Source organism: Littorina saxatilis, linkage group LG16, assembly GCF_037325665.1.
Source record: "Littorina saxatilis isolate snail1 linkage group LG16, US_GU_Lsax_2.0, whole genome shotgun sequence".
Lineage (NCBI taxonomy): Eukaryota > Metazoa > Mollusca > Gastropoda > Littorinimorpha > Littorinidae > Littorina > Littorina saxatilis.
In genome coordinates this window covers 35485949-35512633 of record NC_090260.1, presented here as the reverse complement: position 1 = coordinate 35512633, position 26685 = coordinate 35485949, and the positions used below count along the sequence as shown (strand labels likewise).

Genomic DNA, 26685 nt, shown 5'->3' with positions numbered 1-26685 from the left:
ATCTGGACCCCTGTCCCTACCACTGATATCCCATACCTCCCTTCTTCTATCTGGACCCCTGTCCCTACCACTGACATCCCATACCTCCCTTCTTCTATCTGGACCCCTGTCCCTACTACTGACATCCCATACCTCCCTTCTATCTGGCCCCCGTCCCTACCACTGATATCCCATACCTCCCTTCTTCTATCTGGACCCCTATCCCTACCACTGACATCCCATACCTCCCTTCTTCTATCTGGACCCCGTCCCTACCACTGACATCCCATACCTCCCTTCTTCTATCTGGACCCCTGTCCCTACCACTGACATCCCATACCTCCCTTCTTCTATCTGGACCCCGTCTCTACCCGTTGACATCCCATACCTCCCTTCTATCTGGCCCCCGTCCCTACCACTGACATCTCATACCTCCCTTCTTCTGTGTCTTGACCTGAAGAGTAACTGGTTTTACCACTAAGATTCCACAACCCTTCCCTGTTCCTACCATTGACATCGCATACCTCCATTCTTCTGTGTCTTGACCTGAAGAGTAACTGGTTTTTACCACTAAGATTCCACAACCCTTCCCTGTTTTGCTTAGGTGTAACCTTACCTGACCTGCTTGTTGTGTCACATGTTGTGCTGCTCATCCAAGCACTGATGTAACCCTCATGTTGTGAATGCCCAGGACTTGTCTCCTTACCCTGACCTTCTGGCCCAGCTGACCAGTCCATGTTAGGGTGCAAGTTGTTACACACCAACTTCCCCCAGTGTTGCTCATAGTATAGTTGCCTTGCTGCCTAGTTCAGTAGTTGGACACTGCCCTTTACATTGAGGACTGCGGCAGGGTGTGGCTTGCCTGGTGCTTGTCTTACACTGCTCTAGCTGAGCTGCTGCTACATGATGCACTAGCCTCTGTATCTTCTGTGTCAACAACACAAACAATACCATCACTTGATTAAACCGAGTTCACTTGAAAATTCTGTAGAACTGGCTTTCTTTCTTGTGATAATACACCCTGGTGGCTTCGAATCTTAGTATACACCTTTCAGTTGGAGTTGATAGATGCTGTAGCTGCATCCAGGTGATGCAATGACATTCAAGGTGAAAAGTTGAGAAGAACACAAGGAAGTGCATCATGCAGCCCAGCTCTGTTCCTGCTGTTTTTATTCTGGTTTGCTTTTGTTGACTAGCCTTGCACAGCCTGTTTACTGTGATCAGTGTTTTGTTGACTAGCCTTGCACAGCCTGTTTACTGTGATCAGTGTTTTGTTGACTAGCCTTGCACAGCCTGTTTACTGTGATCAGTGTTTTGTTGACTAGCCTTGCACAGCCTGTTTACTGTGATCAGTGTTTTGTTGTTGTTGTTTTTGACTCCCCTCAGTAATCAAGAGAGTCTTAAGAAGATGGCCACCCGTCAACAATAAACTTAACGTTGGGGTTATCTCAGATATTTCTGAAGCTAGAGCTTTGAAACTTTGCACACATTTTGGGTTTTATGATCTCCCGACATGACCCAAGTTTGGTTGACCCTCGTCAAATGTTAAGGTCACAACAGGGTCATGTTTGGTTCCTAAAAATTGCTATAAAGGATTTCTCTGATGTTTTTGAAGCTAGAGCCTCCAAATTTCACACACTTGTAGGTATTAATGATTCTCAGGAAGAAGGGGCAAGGTTGTTTATGGGATATCTTTGTTTGTCTTTATGTTACATGCACCACCACTGCTATTTCTCCATGTTGAAATAATAAAGTTAATTTGAATTGATTTGATATCCTTAGGGTTAAATAAATAAATGAATTGATATGTCAGGTCGCATGAGGATCAATTTGGAGCAATTATAGTAGGAAAAATCAATGTTCTCTTGCACAGAGAGTCTTCTATTTGGGTGGGGTGGGAGTCTTAAAAGGAAAGGAGTCTTCTATATGTAAGGGGACATGACGAAGGGGTGTCGTATAAAGCATTTGCTTTTTATTTATTGTTGTTTATTGTTAATTTTGTTTCTGTTCTGCTTAAGTGGATGTTATGATTGTAACTACTGTATGTCATGTCCTACAAGGCGATACAGTATACTAGTCGCACCCTTGCATTTTTGAGCAACATTATATTTAGTATGAGAGGCGTACATTTTATAAGCCGCGTAATTGTTAGAGCAGCTATGCCACAAGAAAAACTGAAATACAGTTGCCACATTAGAAAACGATGCCATCTGATAAAGCATTTGTGTCTCATCACAGAACATTTTATTTTTTGATAATCAGATAAAAACTCCCAGGGAAATGATGCTTTGAAGTTGGACATTTTTTATTTTGGCTCAGCTTCCGCCAGCCCCCTAAAGCCTGTCCTTAATTGAGCACAAAGACAGTGCTAGAGCTCCGTGCGGCCAGCTTCGCAAAATATACTTCGCGTAGTCGACTTCGCCCAGTGGACAGGCTTAAAGGCACAGTAAGCCTCCCGTAAACCATCACAGATACTGTCAGGCTTTTACACACAGTACAAACACCCTTTCATTTAAACACTCACCGCTTGAGAACATCCTAGGTGCCCTCCGTAAAGAGCGAGCAATTTTCAAAGAATTTATTTTTGCGTGGTTTATCTTACCCCTAAGCCATCGTGAACCCGTGTGACCCAGTTTCCCTTTTTCACAATGTAGTCGTCAGTTAGTAATTTGAATGCGACTCGATGTGAGCTTATCTGCAGTAGCACGTTATTATGTACCTCTGACTATGCACGAAACAAACGGCTGTAGTATAACAATTGGGGGCCAAAGCCGGGATCTACGTTTAACGCCAAGGGTTTTCCAGCAACAAAGACCAGTGTCAAGACAGTCACAGGAGGTAGCCATCAATCGGGTGTATCCTTAGTGATCAGTATTGGGACTACAGGACCGTGGATTCGGTGTGACTGTGTGAAGAGTTTGATAATCGCCGCAGCTCGGTCGTGAGCGACGCCGGAGTGTATCGGGATTACAGAGGCTAGCTGCCGTTTGGACGAGGACTTCGTCGCGGAACTAAAGCATTAATACTATGAACTACGACTGAGGTACGTCGTGTACGCATCGTGAGTGGAGTGCGCCGTCATGTTAGACGAGGAGGGTGGCAGCCTGCGTCTACGAGGGTGACCAGCGACGAGAGAAGCATATGACTGTTCAGAGTAATTGGCGATAGGCATAAACCGTTGTCTGCTAGAGAACCACGACCTTGCGTGACCCTGCTTCCGGGCTTTTCTTTTTTCAAACTTTCAAAACTTCGAATTGTACTGATCTTGTCTTTTATGATTTAAGAATGTTTGTGTAACAAGCTGTCAATTTATTATTTAGATTTTAAAAGTTAGGTCTAGCGCCAAAACGCACCACGGTCTGAGAGACAATCCGCAAAATTAATTCTTTGAAAATTGCTCGCTCTTTACGTAGGGCACCTAGGATGTTCCCGTTTGGTGAGCGTTCAAATGGAAGGGTATTTGTACTGTGTGTAAAAGCCTGACAGTATCTGTGATGGTTTACGGGAGGCTTACTGTGCCTTTAAGTAGAGTTATGAAGGAAGCCCACGGTATCAGTTTTTTTGACAATTTTGTACTTATTGAATGATAGGAAGAGCCACAAGTAAGCGTGAATTATGCAAATTAAGCCTCTTAATAAAAGCACTTAGTCAATCACAGGAATTTAGGCCTTAAGGCTTACAAAATCCATATAATTGGAAGAAAATGCACTCACTCTAGTTAAAAACAGCTAATAGAACATGTCTGTGCATGTATTGAGTTATAAAAGATGTTTTTACATCGAATACTATATTCTTACTTGTTTCTTCGCGGCGTGGTTTTTCTAAGAAAAATCTCTGTACCGTCGTATTTTTTAACATATTTTCAAAACAAGCATATTGATTTGAAAATAAATGAACAAAGAATATGATCCTGGGTGATTGAAATTAAATGTTGTTATATCTTGCGTACAGCTTTACAAAGAATTTTTTTTTTTTTAACTCATCGTAGATCGGCTTGTGACAATAAAATACTTTTCAATCACCTATTAATGGGAAAAGCAAAGTCTCATCTATTTGTGTATAACGTTTTAAACCAATTGGGTGATATTTGAAGTGGTAAGTCATGTGTAAAGCAACACACCCGATTTTTGTTGAAGTAAAATCTGGTAACAGCATGCGACCCTCGAATCGGAGAGCGTTTTCACACTTCCACAACTCCTGAAAAACAAACCACTGCATCAATCAACCTCATGGTTATGAAAAAGTTAGTTCATTCATTCTTCTTTCAGACAAAACAAACATGGATGAATAGAACAGTGATTTTCTAGGCGAAAAACATTTAGTCGGCTGGGACCACTGAATAGGTATATAGATTTTTTCAAATTTTTCATTCATTGATTTTTTTTAATGTGCACTCTAAAACAATCTTTTTGAAGTTGGCATTCATTCAAATAAAGAGGAATTATGGCCGCTGTGTATTTTTTTCTTTTTTTTTTTCTTCTTCTTCTTCTGCGTTTGTGGGCTGAAACTCCCACGTACACTCGTGTTTTTTGCACGAGTGGAATTTTACGTGTATGACCGTTTTTTACCCCGCCATTTAGGCAGCCATACGCCGTTTTTGGAGGAAGCATGCTGGGTATTTTCGTGTTTCTATAACCCACCGAACTCTGACATGGATTACAGGATCTTTTTCGTGCGCACTTGGTCTTGTGCTTGCGTGTACACTTGGGGGTGTTCGGACACCGAGGAGAGTCTGCACACAAAGTTGACTCTGAGAAATAAATCTCTCGCTGAACGTGGGGACGAACTCACGCTGACAGCGGCCAACTGGATACAAATCCAGCGCGCTACCGACTGAGCTACATCCCCGCCCGATTTTTTTTTTTTTTAAACAGAGGTAGTGCACGACGAAAACAGTGTTCGCTCAAAACAGGGGACACGCCTTTTTCTACAAAAAAATACGTACACTTCATGGAAGAAAGTTGTAAAGAAAGTTTCGCACAATGATTCGTGATCAGGAAAACTATTTAGTGCACCAAATTTCTTTCAATGTGTCTAGTTATCTCTATTTATAAAGTTGAAAATTGCTGAACTCATTGAAACAGACTATAGTTTTTGAAACAGACTTTAGATAAGATAAAAGGGGGTCCTTAACGTCCTCACAGGAAATTTTCCTTTTAGGGACATGAGTTGATGATACGCTAAAAAACAGACTTTAGTGTATTTTTAGGTTTATGAACAATTGTGTATGATGCTAGATATGTCTTTCCGGATTTAACGTATGAAAGAACCCATTGTTATTCAGCGAATTAAGACATTTTCCCAATTACAGTGGTTTCGTTGTTTGCAAAATAATAGGATGAACATTGTTGCAAACACAAATTTGAACATCTTTTGACGTTATGGTCTCACGTAACACATTTGATCGAAAAATAGTTAATGACTGCGAACGCTAAAAAAAGCTCCAAAGTAGCGAGGTTGGTGTGTTTCATCTGCATTTTTGAGTCTTTCGCACACTTTGGTGCTAATGTAAGTGATCAGGACGGTAAGAGTAATGAACAAACCACCAAGAAATCGTATTTTCAGCAGGGTGCACTCTATTTTTCAAGTCTTGATGGTCCTGAATATACACTCTTCAAAAAAAGTTAAGGATCACTTTTTTACATGCACGCCACACAAAACAGACAAGACAGAATTCTTTCATTTTTTTAAATTATATAATTGAACAACCAAGGAGTTAATGACAAAGCAAAGATCGAACGCGGCAGCGACAATTTAGCTAGAGTGTGTCAAACGTGACAACCCTCGAAAATGGAATTCACAACAATGTGAATCAGTGTCAATAACGCATGTGCCCTCCGTTGTGTGCCAGGCATTTAACACATCGTTGGCGCATGGAGTGGATCAGGTTGCATATGAATGCTCTGGAAACTCCATTCCACTCCTGCTGGAGCCATTGCAGCAGTTGACCCAGATTGGCAGGAGGAGGGTGATGTTGCTGTACCCGACGACAAAGCTCGTCCCACATGTGCTCTATGGGGTTCAGGTCCGGGCTGTTGGCTGGCCACAGCATCCTGTTGACCCTGGCCTGCTGGATGAAGGTGTTTACAGCTGCAGAGCGATGGGGAGGTGCGTTGTCATCCTGAAGAATCGCACGAGGGCCGATCGCTTGGAGGGCTGGAACGACCAGGGGTTGCAGGATCTCATTCTGGTAGCGGACACCAGTCAAGTTGCCCACTACATGGTACAGAGGTGTCCTTAGACGTGTGCTGATCCCTCCCCAGACCATCACAGAGCCTCCGCCAAAACGCTGTCGTTCCAGAACAGCGCCTTCTGCGAAGCGCTCTCCGCGACGCCTTCACACTCAGATGCGACCATCAGCAGGTTCCAAGCAAAAGCGGGACTCATCTGTAAACAACACCTGAGCCCACTGCTGACGTTGCCACCTGACATGTTGAGTGCACCAGGCTCGGCGAGCTGCTCGGTGATTAGCAGTCAGGGTTGTTCCTCGGACTGGACGCCTTGCACGCAAGCCAAAGTTGTGTAAGCGGTTTCGGATCGTCTGACCACTAACAACACAACAGTGTTGGTGGTAGCTAATGTTGTTTGCCGAAGCCATTCTTTGTTGCATGGCCTGCCTCTGAATGAAGCGATCCTCTCTTTGTGTGGTGACTCTGGGCCGACCAGAACGTTGTCGCTCCTGCACTCTTCCAGTTGCTTGGAATCTCTGTTTTAGTCTGATGATGACAGAGGGAGCCACTGCAAGCCTCTGGGCCACTTGCCTGGCAGCAACACCGTCTTGTAGCCATCCTATTGCCCTTCCTCTATCCAAATCGCTCAGTTTTCTTCATGGGGGCATGTTGCTACTGTGCATAATTGTGTCAGCGTGTCAACCTTTAAACACAAGCTGGTGAGCGATGTTCATAGCCAGGACCCTGTTGTAGCACGTGCATCACAACCTTTTGCCCTGGCATGCGTTCCGCAAATTTCATGGGGCTATAAAAAACACCCTTTTTCTTCCAAAATGCAGAAGCTTTTGAGAAGTCCCACAAAGGGAAATAACTCTGCCTGCCAAACAAAATTCTAGGTCAAGACTCATTGTTCATTTGTTACTTCAAACACATTAATCTTTTAATTATTATGTCGATGTTTAATTTTTTGGCAATTTTTGAGTCACTTGAGAAAAAGTGACTCTATGTAATCGGTCAGTGTTAGTCTGTCCGGCCGGCCGGTCGTCCGGCCGGCCGTCCGTAGACACCACCTTAACGTTGGACTTTTCTCGGAAACTATCAAAGCGATCGGGCTCATATTTTGTTTAGTCGTGACCTCCAATGACCTCTACACTTTAACGATGGTTTCGTTGACCTTTGACCTTTTTCAAGGTCACAGGTCAGCGTCAAAGGAAAAATTAGACATTTTATATCTTTGACAAAGTTCATCGGATGTGATTGAAACTTTGTAGGATTATTCTTTACATCAAAGTATTTACATCTGTAGCCTTTTACGAACGTTATCAGAAAAACAAGGGAGATAACTAGCCTTTTCTGTTCGGCAACACACAACTTAACGTTGGGCTTTTCTCGGAAACTATAAAAGTGACCGGGCTCAAATTTTATGTGAACGTGACTCATTGTGTTGTGAATAGCAATTTCTTCCTGTCCATCTGATGCCTCATATAATATTCAGAACTGCGAAAGTGACTCGATCGAGCGTTTGCTCTTCTTGTTTATAATTAGATCCGTTTTTTTCAACCGATCCTTAACTTTTTTTGAAGAGTGTATTTTGCAGACAAAATACTGAATAAGAAAAGGCTACGAATTCTTCAAAATTGCGATGCACCTTGCGGGCGATGTCTGCTCTTTAATCGTAGGTCAGTTTTTAACACCAAAAACAACCCAAAAGACACGTTTGAACTGCCTAACTGCACAAGGTAAAAGCGTGTTATTTTGTCTCCCTGTCTTGGGGAATTCCGATTTTCCGCGAGAGTTACCTTCTCTTAGCTAGGTTATGTCTACACTGAAAGCTGCCCGCCGAGCAGAGGGTTTGGCATTGCTAGTTAGAGGAGATGACCTGAACTTCCATTCAGTCCTGGACTGAATTATTCCTGTTGAAATTTGCCTGCATTTGAGAAAAATAAGGCGCCTTGAAGGCTGAAAAATACAGTAGTTGAAGACTTTCGTTTCACATTCTATTTGTTTATGTTTCTATGCATGTTCATGTCTGTTCATTGCTGGGGCAGTTTTGTGCAAACTCAAGTTTGCCAAGTAGCATTATTTGAAAAAAGTTATCAATAACATGTAGGCTGATGCTTTAGTATGAACTTAACTGGTTGCTATCTTTTTGTAACTCGCTGACTCCATTCCTCATGGACTAAGTTCCTCACAGTAGTGAATACAGGAAAACATTAAGGCAAAGTAGACTGCGCACTGTCACTGCTTTGCTCTTTCTTCATAGTTGTTTTCTGACTGATGTCCAATTTTATTGTACAGTACTGATAGTTGTGGGGTTATTTCATTGTGGGGTTTGGGCGGGGATAACCTTTGTATCAATTTGGCAGGAACATTTGATGGTGGTCTTAGTTGCCGATCATGCAGGGGCGTAAGTTATGCATGGAATAAATGTTTGTGACAAGTGTGGTAGTCAAGAAAAGCTGGGGAGGGTTAGCATTGATTGCATTGTCTAGGCCCTGTCACAGTGCTGGTGCACAGACACTGGCTTATCACATGAAATAGTAGTACACTTGCCCATTGTAACAGGTTGCCTGATGTATGATATTGATAAGACAGTGAAGAGGTGTGTGTTGCCTTTGTTCAGACGTCAACCCCCTGGATGGTGCAGGGCTATCAGCCTCTACACGCAGTCCACAACGCATGTCCCCCAGCACCCCTCGTAACAAGCACACCACTGCACTCAGCGAACCCAGCGACAAAGATGAAACGGTGAGTGGCTTTTAGAGCTGTTTGTTTTTTCTCTATCACTCCACTGCAGTTGCACAACCATCAAACACCTGACAAGGTGGAGATGTATTGCTGACTGAAAGTGGACTTGAAATTATCAGTGATTTGTGGACAAGCTGTATCAATATGTCAGGGTGCAGAGGCTTTGTTCCGCTTCCACCTAAAACCTCCCCTTATCTTTTTCAGAGTGCTTCAGGCAAGGTGTCCACTGTACCCATAAACATCCTTTACTGTACCCATAAACACCCTTTACTGTACCCATAAACACCCTTTACTGTACCCATAAACATCCTTTACTGTACCCATAAACACCCTTTACTGTACCCATAAACACCCTTTACTGTACCCATAAACACCCTTTACTGTACCCATAAACACCCTTTACTGTACCCATAAACACCCTTTACTGTACCCATAAACACCCTTTACTGTACCCATAAACACCCTTTACTGTACCCATAAACACCCTTTACTGTACCCATAAACACCCTTTACTGTACCCATAAACACCCTTTACTGTACAGTAAAACCTGTCAAATAAGGACACCCTTGGGACCAGACAAAAGTGTCCTTATTCTGCAGGTGTCCTTATTAGACAGGTGCAAGTAAACGCAACAAAGTCAAGTTGAGAGAGAGAGAGAGAGAGAGTACTGCACATGTACATGTACATTTATAAGAAAAACAGAAGCTGTTTAGATTAAATAGAGAAACATTTAATATTGACTGTTGTAAAACAAGTTTAAAAACTTGTGATAATGCATGTTTCAACTACTAGGTACTGCCCTGCCTTTGATCTGGCCGCACACACAGATTTCCACTCTGTTAAACTCGGTCACTGACCGGTCACTGACCCCGATGCAGGAAGTGTTTCCTCTCTCAGATATGACAGGGGAACCACCTCTCATGGCAAAAACTGGGTCATTGACCCCTGGGAAGAAGGTCGTGTCTTTTAACAAGGCCACCCAGCTATCACAATGCCTTTGATCTGGCCGCCAGCTATCACAATGCCTTTGATCTGGCCGCACACACTTATTATGGACCCAAAATACGTGTCCGCGTCCGTAATGCCGAGGTGGCCGTAACGTACAGGTGTTTTACAGTGTAAAGCAGTCCGTGCCGAGACTGACTGTCCGTATTCTGCGAGTGTCCGCTAAGTCCAGTGACCGTATTTGACAGTTTTCACTGTACCCATAAACAACCTTTACTGTACCCATAAACAACCTTTACTGTACCCATAAACACCCTTTACTGTACCCATACCCAGCTGGTGGGAGGTAAAAGTAATGTGACTGATGGAAACCTAGTTGTATGCCAGTTTTCAAATTACACAACTTATTTTCCTCAGGGGCGAATACACCCATCATTGGGCTTCTCTTTTGTGTTACCTTGTGTCCCATTAGCCAGCACACTCCTACGCTTCTTCCTCATTTGAATCCATCACCAGAAAACCTTTTGCACATCCCTTGTTAAATTGTGCATAAGCTTAGATGGTCTGGCCTCCCCTCCAGGCAAGATGTGGTGCTAAACTTGCATTATTTTTGGTCTGTCAGTGAGAGATATAATTTTGTTTGCATGAGGGACTGGGTGGCCGAGTGGTAACGCACTTGCGCTCGGAAGCGAGAGGTTGCGTGTTCAGGCCTGGGTCAGGCCGCAATTTTCTCCCCCCTTTCCTAACCTAGGTGGTGGGTTCAAGTGCTAGTCTTTCGGATGAGACGAAAAACCGAGGTCCCTTCGTGTACACTACATTGGGGTGTGCACGTTAAAGATCCCACGATTGACAAAAGGGTCTTTCCTGGCAAAATTGTATAGGCATAGATAAAAATGTCCATCAAATACCCGTGGGACTTGGAATAAAGTAAAAAAATTCCATCTCACACGGCATTAAGTCTCAGGAAACATGAATACACGCATGCAGGAAAAAAAATTAAAAATATGGGTAGCGCCGTATGTATGGCAGCTCGCTTTCCCCGGGGAGAAAGCAGCCCGAATTTCCATGAGGGTAACCTCACTGGACTGTAAATCTTATCCAATCCAATCCAATCCAATATGGGGGCGCTTGAGAGACTCCAGATTTTGAATATATGTATCACGTTAGTGAAATGCCTCAAGTAATAAAATCCATTATACTGACCCAACCCAACTTAGTCCATCATCTTTTGTGTCTTCTGTTTTCAAAAGCTGTTCGTGTTTTTGGCATGGTATCTTTACGGTAAAGATGTTTTTCTCCTGTACAATTGCCTTTGCTTCAAAGAAAATGTTGGAATTAGTTTATTATTCTATCTTACAAATAACCGAAGCAAAAAATCAATATATTTTGATTTTTCACAGATTGGGAAGGCTTTTTCTCCAACAGCAAAGTCAAAAACAGCCTTGTATCTGCATCAGAATGGAGAACAAAATATTAAACAAATCCCTTGAGAAATATCCATTGTAAGGGATGCAGGCTTTTGCTATTTCGATATTTATATCTATCTTCAAAACTCTGAACGTTCACTGCTGCATCTGACCTTAAGATAAGAGAGCGCAGATATCCTTGCATTGTATGATTTTTTTTATTGATGACTGTTGTTAACGTATGACGATAAAAAGAAAGGCACAGTCAGTTTGGAGTGCAGAAAAGGCTGTGAGTGTTTTGTAGCACACACACTTTGACCAGCCTGGTAGCAACCTGACCAGCCTGGCGGTTCCCCCCCTCCCCCTCCCTCTTGCCTGCACTTGCTGACCGCTTTCGACCTGGCTGTTTGGGCACTGGCTGTGGCAGGTGAGTGACACCGTCACCTTCATTTTATTTAACTACTCTTACCTCTCTCCCCCTGACTCTCTCACTAGAAGACAACTGCTTTCTTTCCCTTGTCATTGCACATAATGAATCACAGACATTTTCCTTGTCACAGTCTCTTTAAAGTTGATTTGCTTGTCTTGTCCTACCCAGTATTTAAGCAAATGACACCAGTTACGCACATCCCTCCCTGGCGTATTTATGTGCTGCTTATTTGTGATTTGTGCCACTGAAGTGCTTTAGTTACATGCATGGAATTGTGGAATTCAGCGGCAGTAGCTATGACTGTAAGGAACAGAACACTAAATAAAGGACACACATTTTTGCTTCAGTTTATCCTTTTTTTTTTGTCTCCCCTTTGATTTTGTAATGCCACCCTTAACATTTATTTCAGATGTTGGATGTTGCGCCTGGCCAGGTGATAGAGGCAAAGGGTGTGGACAGGGATGATGACAGCAGAATGAGTAGTTCAGACAGTGAGGAAGCGCAAGACAGTAACTATTCTGTGTCGGGGGCCAGTCTGCCCAACAGTTACACCACCGTATCAGCAGGCAGTGTGACAAAGAGTAGCAGCACATTGCCCAGAGTAGGGGGCGGCAGGCAGAACCAGGGCGTTTCCATCCAAGGTGGTGGCACAGTGACGCTGGGCAGAGTTTCCCTGCCTGGCTCCCAGCACCTGTATACCAAGGTGGCCCTCCGGCAGCACCCTCCTTCTAACAGGCAGCAGGCAGTCAGCGCACCCCCCAACATCGTGGAGTCCACACGCCTCTGAACTAGCCCACACCTCTCCTCTCCTCATGGCTCTTGCGACTGCCAGCGGCTGTGCACACCCTACAGTCAGTTTGGAGTCAACTGGCCCTGTTGCATGGCTAGGCCGCTGCGTTCACCTTGAGAAACTCATTCAGGGCATGTAAAATGGCCTGTGTATCAAGTAATGGCTTGGTAACTAACTGTGCAGCATAATAAGTATTTAGCACTGGACACGTTCACACTTTGGTTTCAGGACCTGTGTGTCATGTTGGAGTTTTCTTGAAAGGACCTTCCCCGCTCACAAGGGCTCATTTGATAAAGTATATTATTGCACATTTGGTTTAATGAGATTTTGCAAATGTGATAAATCTGTTAAAATAGCGGTATGCACAGCATTGCAGTACTACATAGAGCTGCTTGTTTGATCCTTCATTATCAGTGTAGTACTGCAGTCACACTGTCACTGGCAGCAATGGATGTCTTCACTTGATTTGTGGACAGAAGCTGGTAGTGGTCACCAAAGACTATATGATATCTGGTGTGAGAGTGTCACAAGGCTTTGCTGAATCTCACTGTTGTCTCTGAAGACCTGACATACCCCTGTTGTGCTGTTGGCATCAGTTTTCACTTTTGCAACATTCACAGTCAGGAAAAGCACAAGAAAAGGCAATGAAATAGTCGCCTTAGTGGGGAATGTTGCAAGGATTTTCATTATGAGGCAAATCTGCTGAAATAACAATAAAGTTGAGGCTCATTTCAGAACTAACAGGCCCATACCCTATGAACTTAATTCATACTTCACAACACTTTCACATTGTACTTCCCCGTAAGCATACAACTACAAGCAGGAAATGAAAATGCTTGCCATTTGAAACCCAATTTCTTTTCTGGACTCTTGACATTAACATCACAATTGAGTGAGCAGTTTCAACTCTGAGTGGACCAATATGGGGAGTGGAACAATATGGGGAGTGGACCAATTTGGGGGAAAAGGCTGTGCCTCATTACCAATGGCCACCTGTGCTTGCCACTTCGGTGAAAGAAAATGTGTTTAACATGGGCTTCTTCAGTGAAAGAAAATCTGTGATGCAGACAGACGCTCAGTGTCAGCAAAGCAGAACAGTCAGGCTTTCAAATCCTTTCTGGTTGACACTGTCCACTGGTGAGCAGCTGCCCGAATAAAAGAATTGTTTTGTCGTGTATAGGTCATGTGGCTATATTGTATAGGTCCCCCCTACTAATGCCAAAGAACAGCCTTGTAATTGTAAGTGTCTCTGTGAGTATGAAAAAGGGAGGTGAGAGTGGTGAAAACTGTGTCTCGTGACATGGTCACCTCCCCTGAAGACCCTGCGTCACATCTAAGTGACCACAGTTTATTGCAGTTAAGAACTTTTTTCCCCACCAGTTGTAGTCTTCTTCTTCTTCTTCGTTCATGGGCTGAAACTCCCACGTTCACTCATGATTTTTTTTGCATGGGTGGGTTTTATGTATGACTGTTTTTTACCCCGCCATTCAGGCAGCATACGCCAGTTTCGGGGGAACCAGTTGTGTTTCTTGCACACTTTCACCTATCATTTTGTAACAGAAAGGACTTTACACAGGTTTTGTCTCTTTTCACCCTCATATTTATGTTGAACATGGGAATTATCACTGCTAACTTTTAGGTATTCACACTTTTTGATATCAGAATGTTTGACTTTTATACACATTTTAGATAGCAGTGGAATGTTACTTTTAGTATAAATACTTCTGTAGAGAGGTGAGAGCAAACTCTCTTGCAAATGAATTGATATCAAGCTACCCTAGCCCCATGATATATTTCTATATATCACATACCTTTGAAAGTCCCTCTTCTTACTGGAAACCAGAGGCTCTATCTGTGTGAATAAACCTAAAAAAAAAAATTCACTGTAGTAAAAACAAGGAACAAAATGATGATGCAAATAGTGTGTGCTTGTGCTGTTTTTCCATTAGTTTGTAAATTTGAAAACAGAACTGAATAAAACAAGTCGTGCGAAGCGATATCAAAACGTTTACCGTCATGTAGTCAGTCTTTTGGCCTGAAACTAAAAGACCAACACTAAAAGCTTGAGATGAGTCATCAATAATACTATTGGGGCTGGGCTAGCAGAAAACCGAGACTGTTCAAGATTGTCTCAACGAAGCATGCAAACATAGAACCTAAATTTTCAAACCGAATATATTTAATTCTGAACACACCTTCAGAGTGAACATGACATGTCTATATATTTTTGGATTCAAGAAATGATAAAAAGTGCAATGCAATCTGTTGCTGTAATTTTAATTTTTGAGTCACTTGAGAAAAAGTGACTCTATGTAATCGGTCAGTGTTAGTCTGTCCGGCCGGCCGGCCGGCCGTAGACACCACCTTAACGTTGGACTTTTCTCGGAAACTATCAAAGCGATCGGGCTCATATTTTGTTTAGTCGTGACCTCCAATGACCTCTACACTTTAACGATGGTTTCGTTGACCTTTGACCTTTTTCAAGGTCACAGGTCAGCGTCAAAGGAAAAATTAGACATTTTATATCTTTGACAAAGTTCATCGGATGTGATTGAAACTTTGTAGGATTATTCTTTACATCAAAGTATTTACATCTGTAGCCTTTTACGAACGTTATCAGAAAAACAAGGGAGATAACTAGCCTTTTCTGTTCGGCAACACACAACTTAACGTTGGGCTTTTCTCGGAAACTATAAAAGTGACCGGGCTCAAATTTTATGTGAACGTGACTCATTGTGTTGTGAATAGCAATTTCTTCCTGTCCATCTGATGCCTCATATAATATTCAGAACTGCGAAAGTGACTCGATCGAGCGTTTGCTCTTCTTGTTTTTACTTTTTTTAAAATTTTAATTAAAAAATCAATTAACTAATTATTCAGCTTCCAATCTGAAGTGCAATCCCATAAAGTCAAAGATTCTTCAAACAAATTTTTATCAATTTGATTTAAAAATGAGATCTCAACTTTTGTTGAAAACCAGATATGTCATCGAAGATATTTGTTGAAAAAAATTTAAAAAATCAATGTCAATGGATATCATCTGGAAGAATTTGTAAAGTCTCATGAAGATCTGTTCTGTAGTTTTCTTGGCATCACTCTACACACACACGTATTACTACACCACCCTCGTCTCTGTCTATCTGAAACCATTTAGTCAAAACTTGACCTGGTAGCTCAGTTGGTAGAGCACTGGACTTGTGATCCTAGGGTCACAGGTTTGAATCCAGACCGGGACAGACACGGTTCAACTTTATGCAGAGGCTCAGAGACGCTAAGCATATCCCAACCCTGTGTCACCGCAGTGGCACATAAAAGACCCTGGTCATTCTGCCTTAAACACCCACACACCTGGGTAAGCATGACTCTTGATGCTGCTAGCTTTCCATTGGGAGGAAGCGACCCGAAATTCCCAGCGATTGGATAATAAAGTAAATGAAACGTAATGAAATAAATGTACTCCTGACTAGGAAGGAATGGGCCAGAAAGAAAAGCTGTAAGTTCTGCTGGTATAGGGTCTTTTACTTATCTTGAAGCGTTCAATGACATGCCAAAGTGTTGTTTCCATCCCCACCCCTGCCTTACTTGTTCTTTCCTTTGCAGCGCAGCTGTGCAAGTGAATAACAGTATTCTGATTGTTTTCTAGGTTAGGGGTCATTCTCAGAGTCATGGTCCAAAAGCGTGACATTTATCACATAGTCATTGAAAAATAAAGTTCAAAGAAAATCGTTGAAAATGTCATGTGCAATAGAATAGGGTGTGATAAAACTATAAGTGGACAAAAAGTTCAAAGAACTTGTTGGTTTCCCTGATATGGAGCGGCAAAGTACATAACCGTCTAAAACCATGTTCGGTCGAGGCATTGACAATTTGACAGACACGGAAGTAAATTTAACTGCAAGTCTCGCGCTCAATAACCAGCCATTTCTACTGTTGTAAGAATTCCTGGTTCCAGGCTCATGACAGGATGAAATTGTGTTCAAGTAGGTTTTTTGACTCACATGCGAAGCAAAAGTGAGTCTATGTACTCACCCGAGTCGTCCGTCGCGATATAACCTTGAACGGTTGAAAACGACATTAAACACCAAATAAAGAAAGAAAGTTTGCACCCACGCGTACATTTTCCCTAGCCCATTTGGCTTTGCTTGCAAAGTACACCAACTTTTTGAAAAATACACTCAACTTTTTGGGAAAGTACTCTTGGGTCATGGTCACATGTATTTTGGTAGGAAAAATGTGTAAAGCAGTTCTTAGTGTATGATGTCATTGCTAGGTTTAGCTGAAGGTCAAGGTCATGTAAAGGTCAAGGTCAAGCATGTGAGTCGTATGGGCTTTGCCCTTCTTGTTTTCATTTGCTGCATTCTGTTTGCCAGGGACGAAAGTCATAACACAGTATACTGTTACTAAAAGTGCTATAACTTTTTTTCTTTTTTTTTAAGACTAAGAGATGTCAAATTTTACACAAATGTTCATCAGATATGTAACTTTTAGAAAATAAAATCAAATCAAATTAACACATTACTAAAAGTGTGATTCTGCTTGAAAGCGTGTGCATTGTGCTTGAAAGCGTGTGCATTGTGTATGAAAATCAGCGTTTTCATATGTCACATTATGTCCAAGACGAAAAGATGGGAGGTTTACATTAGCTGTTTACTCACCAAGTCACTGCCAGAACACAAACTTTGTGTGGTAGGCCCTGAAGCACTCGGACAGACACAAGCCTGGTATAAAATCCCCATCACCTGATGCATCTACCACATTTCTCACAACAAGAGGATGGTGACCACTTCTTTCATCTTCGTCACTCGAACCTGAAGACTCTCCATCATCATATAGATCCCCATGAACACTGTCATCATCGTTCATAATCTCATTCAAAACTTCTAGAGCTGATAAGCGCTGGAAGGGCCGTTTTCTTCCACCAGAATTCGAACATCCACCGAGTTCCGCCATCTTTGGTCGCATTGATAACTTTGTTTTGGTAATCTCGAGAAATCACGTTCAATTCGCGGAAAAATAAACTGAAACCAGATTGTTTAAGGTGTGCAACTCCTCCCCAGTCTTTCTTCCAACACTGGGAGCACTTGCCTCCCTTTAATCGTGTGTGTGCTTCTCATAAACCAACGACGCGCTAAGTACGAATGTGACTCGTAGATATGCGTCCGGGATATCAAGTGTACCTACGAGTGACACTCGTAGTAGGCAGTCAAGGGGTTAACAAGGAGGGAGACTTAAAATGGAGCTACATTTACAGAGGCTATGAACAGAACATCTGAGAAAAGTAGGTCTTAAAAAGGAGGGAGACTTAAAATGGAGCTACATTTACACAGGCTATGAACAGAAAATCTGAGAGAGAAAAAAGGCAATCAGTGGATGATTCCCTGCAGGTTATATTAAAGAAATGTTTTTTAATTTGTTCAGCTCTTCACTTCAGCTTTTGCTATTTAATACTCTCCTTATCCAATATTGATGAACGTGGTCAACACAGCAGTGGATATTATCATTACTGTTTGACACTATGTGTACAGTGTGATCGACAAGAAGAAGAAGACACTCACTATGTGTACTTGCTGTGCTTGGCCAAGCGCTTTCTTTGTCTTTATGCTACTACCTTATGTCTGGGTGTCAAATAAGTGAACATTTTTATAAATTGTACTTTCGTCGTTTCATTTTCAGGGCTGCACATTTAAAAACAAGATAGCGCATAATTTTAAAAGTAATGCATGGGGGTTAAATGTCAAACACAGGCACTGCATATTCCAAAATTTCAGAATGAGAGAGAGAAAAAGAGTAATAACTAATTTATGAGAGTGGATCTTAAAAGCCTCTGACATGGGTAAACAGCACATTGAATGGCCACATTCTAAAGCTGAAAAGAGAAGGTGAACAAATAAAGGAAATAGAGTGGCACCTTTTAAATAGATAGTCAGCTTATCTGTTCAGGGCTAACAGCTTGTCCTTTGGATGACAGGTGATGATGATAACGTTGAGTCATCTTTTGGACAAATTGCTCTGCCTTCATTTATAAGTTGCTCCTTCATTTCTTTCAAGCCTTACTTCAGTTTATTTATTTTATTTTCAACATACCATTGTCTTTATGTATGCATTGTTCACCACAGATGTTTGTAAAATTGTGTTTCCAAGGATGCAGGCTTTGGTTTGACACCATGCTTGTTTATGTTTCCATGTGTTTGCCCATCATGCTGCCTTGTTCATATTTTTGGTTAACCTGCTTGCTTTGTTTCTTTTTGCAGTGAGAAAGGAGGTAAACACAGATTATGTCTCATTGTAGTGTGTCACATGTCATCACTGACTGGCTCAGTCTGTGCAAATTCCTCACAACCTGTTCACTCACTGGAGCATGTTCACTGGAGCATTTTCAGTGGATAAGTAGTGTGCTAAACAAGAGAAAAAGCAAGAAAACAATGGTGTGTGTTTTTTTGAGAGTGCAGGGCAGTTTGACTAGCAAGAGACTGTCCAGGTTGCCAATCTTACACACATTTGTAGCTTAGTAGCTAGGAGAGTGGCCAGCCCCCAAGTTGCCATGGCAGTAAAATGCATGAAACGTTGGGAGTGGGTGTAGCAGCACAGACAGAGCCAGACACACAGCTTGCTTACTATTGTGACGCGGGTGGCATGTTGCGTCTATCTAGGCTCTACCCTTCTCTATGCCTCTCTGTCTTCTGCTCATACAGTCTGTATATATGCTGGAGGCTGTCAGTTGATGTGCTTGGTGAATTGTGTCATGAAGTATTGAGTCTTGTGTGTACAGTTGTCCTGTTAACACACTGTCTTCTGTCTCTGCTTCTCCTTCCCTCTCACTTTTTCTCCTCATTCATGTTATGAACTTAAACAAATATCTTGCCAAATAACTGACTCTGTATATTTGGGAGTGTATAGACTCTGTCTATTCGTTGTTTGTTGTTGGTTTTATGTTTGTTTGTCTGCACTTAAATCTCTGGTGTTTATGGGTTGATTGAGCTGAAATTTGGTGTGTAGCTTGTTGTGAGATGCCTGCATCTGTACAGTGCTGTACATGGCCACATGCACTTCTTTGGATACACACAGTGTCATTCATCCAGCTCAAAATACAACAAACACAAAAATGCAGCAAACTAAATAAACTAACGAAGTACAAGTTCTGGCCATGTTTGCAAAATTGGACTGGGACATGTTATTGCTGGGTGATTGTGAAGGTACTTTGGTTGTTGTGGAGACCATCTTGGCAATGGCCATCGCCCTTCCACTTATTGATGGGTGATTGTGAAGGTACTTTGGTTGTCGTGGAGACCATCTTGCCAATGGCCATCGCCCTTCCACTTATTGATGGGTGATTGTGAAGGTACTTTGGTTGTCGTGGAGACCATCTTGCCAATGGCCATCGCCCTTCCACTTTTTGATGGGTGATTGTGAAGGTACTTTGGTTGTCGTGGAGACCATCTTGCCAATGGCAATTGCCCTTCCACTTATTGATGGGTGATTGTGAAGGTACTTTGGTTGTCGTGGAGACCATCTTGGCAATGGCCATCGCCCTTCCACTTATTGATGGGTGATTGTGAAGGTACTTTGGTTGTCGTGGAGACCATCTTGGCAATGGCCATCGCCCTTCCACTTATTGATGGGTGATTGTGAAGGTACTTTGGTTGTCGTGGAGACCATCTTGGCAATGGCCATCGCCCTTCCACTTATTGATGGGTGATTGTGAAGGTACTTTGGTTGTCGTGGAGACCATCTTGGCAATGGCCATCGCCCTTCCACTTATTGATGGGTGATTGTGAAGGTACTTTGGTTGTCGTGGAGACCATCTTGGCAATGGCCATCGCCCTTCCACTTATTGATGGGTGATTGTGAAGGTACTTTGGTTGTCGTGGAGACCATCTTGCCAATGGCCATCGCCCTTCCACTTATTGATGGGTGATTGTGAAGGTACTTTGGTTGTCGTGGAGACCATCTTGCCAATGGCCATCGCCCTTCCACTTATTGATGGGTGATTGTGAAGGTACTTTGGATGTCGTGGAGACCATCTTGGCAATGGCCATCGCCCTTCCACTTATTGATGGGTGATTGTGAAGGTACTTTGGTTGTCGTGGAGACCATCTTGGCAATGGCCATCGCCCTTCCACTTATTGATGGGTGATTGTGAAGGTACTTTGGTTGTCGTGGAGACCATCTTGCCAATGGCCATCGCCCTTCCACTTATTGATGGGTGATTGTGAAGGTACTTTGGTTGTCGTGGAGACCATCTTGCCAATGGCCATCGCCCTTCCACTTAAACACATGCACACAACAATCAGCAGCCTGGCTGTTTTCTGTTCAGTGGGAATGGTTAACTATACATTCTGCGCTATTAGTTCCAAAATGAATTCAGCATGAAAGTCCTACTCTGTTCAGTGGGAATGGTTAACTATACATTCTGCGCTATTAGTTCCAAAATGAATTCAGCATGAAAGTCCTACTCTGTTCAGTGGGAATGGTTAACTATACATTCTGCGCTATTAGTTCCAAAATGAATTCAGCATGAAAGTCCTACTCTGTTCAGTGGGAATGGTTAACTATACATTCTGCGCTATTAGTTCCAAAATAAATTGAGCATGAAAGTCCTACTGTGGTCAGAAAGTGACCAAGCTGTAGTTGTTAGGTAGGTGTCCAAAATGAATTGAGCATGAAAGTCCTACTGTGGTCAGAAAGTGACCAAGCTGTAGTTGTTAGGTTAAGGTGTCCAAAATGAATTGAGCATGAAAGTCCTACTGTGGTCAGAAAGTGACCAAGCTGTAGTTGTTAGGTAGGTGTCCAAAATGAATTGAGCATGAAAGTCCTACTGTGGTCAGAAAGTGACCAAGCTGTAGTTGTTAGGTAGGTGTCCAAAATGAATTGAGCATGAAAGTCCTACTGTGGTCAGAAAGTGACCAAGCTGTAGTTGTTAGGTAGGTGTCCAAAATGAATTGAGCATGAAAGTCCTACTGTGGTCAGAAAGTGACCAAGCTGTAGTTGTTAGGTAGGTGTCCAAGTTGAAGAATGGTCAACGAGCTATTGGTGATAATCATCAGGGAAAGGGAGGTAACTGGAAGGTTTGATGCACCAGTGACCATTGAGTCTCAGGCACCTTATCTAATAAAGACTCGCTCCTTTCCATGCAAAGAGTTCGGCTCATTGTCTCAGATCTGGTCAAGTTTTTTACATGGTATGAGACCATCCCAACAGCACAAACACCACCAGTGGCACCACCAACATCACCATAAAGGGAGAGCCACTGGAAGAAGTGTCAAGCTTCAAGTACCTGGGGAGCCTGGCCTGAGATCTGAGATGATGAGCCAAACTGTTTGAATGAGAAAGAGTGTGCCTAAACCCCGAGTGTGTGTCAGCTATCGTGTTCAATACTGTGTTTAACTGTGTTTAACCGGGTCATTGCATGTTTCTTGATCCCACAAACTTGATTCCTCCCCGTTTTTGTGCTCTAGTGAATATATATGAAAATACCCTCTGTTTCCTTATCAGCTGTTTTCCCTGTATTTGTCCAGGTGAGTGATATCGTTCTAACAGGGTTTCTGTTGTTTATAACAGTTTGCTCTTCCTACTTTTGAGAGAGTTGAACTCGTTCAAAGAATTCATTTTATCCCAAAAGTTATATGTTAAAAAAAATGTGTTCTTTCTCAGTTTGTGTTCGTTTCCTTTATTTGTTGCTTTCAACGTTTTAGGGTTTTACCTGCATGCTGTGATGAATTGAGAAAAGTATTTACTTTATTAGTGGTAATGATAGTTTAAGAACATAGTATTAATGACATAAAGTTTTGGGCATCTCAGTTGTTCCTTTCACAGACCTTGATGTTACAAGTGAAGTTTTTGCAATGAAAGTTGGTTTAATCATCTGTCACTGTACAGACTAGTTATATGAAGCAAATTTAGATCCCTTGCCTCAGTACAGTGGAACCCCCCCTTGTAAGACCTTCACAAATCTTAGAAATTTGGGTCTTAAAAAGGAGGGAGTCTTTAAATGGTACATTTACAGAGGTTATAAGCAGAAAATCTACAAAATTAAGGTCTTAAAATCCGTTTTAAATTAGGGGGTCTTAAAAGGGAGGTTCCACTGTATTGCATTTGAAGTTCTGGTTTTGTTAGAGCCATAGTTTTATGATCTGACAGTAGCAAAATCTTCCAAAGGTTGTGGAAGGGCACCAGATCATTTTGTCATGTTTTCTTTAATGATGTGGCAACACACACACAAAACAGGAGATTACGCAATAAAACTTGAAAGTTGACATTAATTGTATCAAAGTTAGAATTCACTGCTTAATGTGTTTGATTGGCTGAGGAAATGCTTAGCTGATTGACAGACGGTAATATTTGTTTGCTTTGTGCTGCTCATAGGTGCCAAAAAATGAAGCATGTGTGGTGGTATGTTATGTGTATGTTATTAAGATATGCTTGATATTACTGTATTAAGGTCAAGGTCAGCGGAAGAATTGAGCACTGTGGTCACTTTTTCCTTCTTATGAGTTTTTGTAGTAGAACTCAGGGTTAACAGCTAAAATTGTAGAGCACATTATGTATTCCCTCGCATAGGAATTGATATGGAAATCAGTGAAGGAAGTGGAAGAATGAGTGAAGGTCACTAAACAAGAGATTTGTTTTCTGTGATCACATGGTGTACTGTACTAGGGCCTGATAATGCTTATTTCGCTAATAATAATAATAACCCTAAGTTACTTTCCATCTAGTTATTTTGCAGCTGTGTGTAATCCTTATTTTCTGTACATAGACTGCTTTACTTTCTTTGAAAAAAAGCCCGGTATTGTAACAGAAGCCTTGTTAGATACAGGTGATAATTCAGAAGGAAAGACAGATTATTCTATTTGAGGTGGCCTAATGTCAGATTGTTTTGCATGCAAGTTGAAGTTGCTTAGTTTCAGTTGTCATTTTTCTTTTCATTTTATTGTTCATTAATCAACCTAGATACTTGCATTTTTATCAGCAGTGTTAGTCTATTTGGGGGCTGTAAACATTGATAATAATTGTCAGTAAATACTGGTGTCACTCTAAGAGTGCGCTAACAATCACTGAGAGCGTATTCATGCGCCTGTGCCCATTCTTTCGATTTGAGAAGGTAAATTCTTCTCATCCTTGTTATTGACATGTTTCTTATCGTCTCCACATTACCAAATGATGCATGACCCTAAAAATGTTTTTCTGACAGATTTCGACCAGCATTTGGAAGTCGACTGATTCGATAGACTGTCCTACGTACATGTAGCAGACGACAGCGTCAGTTAGTACTAAAATGAACGGTTTTCGCAAATTTCAGGACAACAACAATGTAAATAGAAAACGCATTGTTACCATGTAATCATAGCACCCAGATGAATGCAAATACATTACGAGAAATAACATGCCAACTTTTTTTGTGTGCAAATAAGCGAACCACCGCGCCGATTTGCTTGGGGGGTGCTCATTTTTTGGGAGCCTAGAAACGTCTGGTACATGTTTTGCTACCAATAATTAACTGAATATAAAAGTGAAACTGTATGCTTACATTAAAGCATAACTGTAATTCATACTGTTAGTTGCTTAAATCAATTATACGGTGCAGAGGGTCATCAAATCGTAAAATGCATGGTCGGTAATTGAACCGTCAATACCTCTGAAATTTGCGTCTGTGGCGTGAAGCCTGCAAGGCATGGCAATTAGCCGGCACACACAAAAATGTAGATCTAACTCGACCTGTCCACAAAGTTATCCAAACGCCCGCAGAAAAATGTGCTTTAATGTCAAATGCTCTAATCTCTTGTGGTTACTGACAATATCGTTATTGAAACAATCACAGTGCGCTAAGAGATTTATAGAGCAAATCTTGAAAATTATAATTGAACACCCTTCGTTTAATAATTCATTTTCTCGATTTGCTCTATAAATTGCTTAGCGCACTGTGATGTCTCAATAACTTAAATAACAAGAAATTCCTCCGAGGTAGGAAAAACACCCCCGTCCTTACCATTCTCACTGCCACCAACTGAGAAGGTTATTTCCCTTTGACCATTAATATGTCCCTCTATAAGTCCTTGTAGAATCTTAATCCACCAATAACTCCCTAACCGTGTGTTTGACTGGTCCCAATTTTTGTAAGGACCGTCTCAGGAATGTATAGAACCTGTTCACCAAGTTTGGTGACGATCGGTCCGTTCATTCTTGAGATCTATATGCGAACACAAACACACAAACACACAAACAAACAAACACATCGACCGAATCCTATACACACCCCTATACCGGGGGTGTAATAATAATTGTCAGTAAGTACTGGTGTCACATGACTGATGTGAACCAGTTGATTGGCTAATGGCGATGCGCTAAAACTGTTAGTGCACTCTTGGAGTGCGCTAACTTTTCCACAGAGCGTATTCTTCCGCCCTTTGCCTAAGCGAGACTGTACTCTCATCCTCAGAATTAATTAATGACATGTAGCTTATATTCTCCACAATACCAAAATACCATAAATTTCCTGCTTCTCAATTAAAGCAGAAGTGGGTTTTTTTCTGACAGATTGCATGTGCCTGTGCCACAGTTGCCACTGATCTAAAAATAGAACCCGCTGTGTCTAATTTTTGACTCGCATGCGAAGCAAAAGTGAGTCTATGTACTCACCCGAGTTGTCCGTCCGTCCGTCCCCCCCGTCCGGACGTCCGGCCGGCCGGCCGGAAAACTTTAACGTTGGATATTTCTTGGACACTATTCAGTCTATCAGTACCAAATTTGGCAAGATGGTGTATGATGACAAGGCCCCAAAAAACATACATAGCATCTTGACCTTGCTTCAAGGTCAAGGTCGCAGGGGCCATAAATGTTGTCTAAAAAACAGCTATTTTTCAAATTTTTCCCATTTTCTCTGAAGTTTTTGAGATTGAATACCTCACCTATATATGATATATAGGGCAAAGTAAGCCCCATCTTTTGATACCAGTTTGGTTTACCTTGCTTCAAGGTCAAGGTCACAGGAGCTCTTCAAAGTTGGATTGTATACATATTTTGAAGTGACCTTGACCCTGAACTATGGAAGATAACTGTTTCAAACTTAAAAATTATGTGGGGCACATGTTATGCTTTCATCATGAGACACATTTGGTCACATATGATCAAGGTCAAGGTCCCTTTGACCCTTATGAAATGTGACCAAAATAAGGTAGTGAACCACTAAAAGTGACCATATCTCATGGTAGAAAGAGCCAATAAGCACCATTGTACTTCCTATGTCTTGAATTAACAGCTTTGTGTTGCATGACCTTGGATGACCTTGACCTTGGGTCAAGGTCACATGTATTTTGGTAGGAAAAATGTGTAAAGCAGTTCTTAGTGTATGATGTCATTGCTAGGTTTACTTATTTGACCTTGACCCTGAAGGTCAAGGTCATGTCAAGGTCAAACATGTGAGTCGTATGGGCTTTGCCCTTCTTGTTCAGTTTCGACTTGCGAAGAATCTTCTCATAATTATGCCGTAGCTTATTATCCACATTACCTAATGATGAGTTGGTATACAATTCCCAGCAGCTAACAGAAAACACAAGTGTTATTCCGATAACGTACCACTGAAATAGATCAGCATTTGGAATATATACGTAGCAGACTAGATTACACTGAAATACGACTGCATCAGTTCAGTAAATGAATGGTTTCCGAATTATTATTTCAAGGCAAGAACAATCGGAATCGAAAACGTGTAGGGTTTAGAACGTCCGTACCATATATGACTTATTACCAGCCTGCCTCATGCGTGCAGACTCAGTGCAACGTGACGAGCAATTTTTGTTTTTGGAATGCCGCAGTGGTTTGATTGCCCTAGCCTAGCAGACGACATAAACCCCGCTCAGCAAACTAACATGTTGGGCAAATGTGAACGAAAAAACAATGGGGATGAGTGAAGATACCACACGAGAAACATGCCACATTTATTTTGAAAATGTGCTAGCCGTCGACCTTGGGGGGGGGTTAGCCAATTCAAGGGGAGTCACTCTGCACAGTCAATCCGTCGAAGCTCGACTTGAGGTTTCGAATCGCAAATAACTAAGAACACAGTCCTTTCTCCGAGTTCAAATGAGGTCTCTCTGAAAGATCATCACTGTTCAGCTTAACGCTACACTGGAATTTACCAACAGAAATTAAAACAAGAGTTTGCGTGTGATGAAAGCACGACACACTTCAGACAGCCCACACAAAAGTAGATCTTCTACGAC

At 42.0% G+C, this 26685-nt stretch overlaps 1 protein-coding gene across 13 annotated transcripts in view; it reads left to right on the top strand.

The window, feature by feature from the left end:
• The window catches only part of LOC138950940 (phosphatidylinositol 4-phosphate 5-kinase type-1 alpha-like), a 136135-nt gene that overhangs the window by 88083 nt on the left and 21367 nt on the right, over positions 1-26685 (top strand). For 9 of the 13 annotated variants that reach the window (XR_011450883.1, XR_011450882.1, XR_011450880.1 and 6 more), the window contains exon 18: positions 8773-8897. Coding sequence is in view for 4 of the 13 variants with exons in the window: in XM_070322655.1 (XP_070178756.1) it covers positions 8773-8897; positions 12089-12466 (503 nt within the window). In the remaining 9 variants the exon portion in view is untranslated. Of the gene's footprint in view, positions 1-8772; positions 8898-12088; positions 16981-26685 lie in introns of those variants that run through there. The other 4 variants (XM_070322655.1, XM_070322656.1, XM_070322657.1 and 1 more) reach the window with 1 other exon arrangement.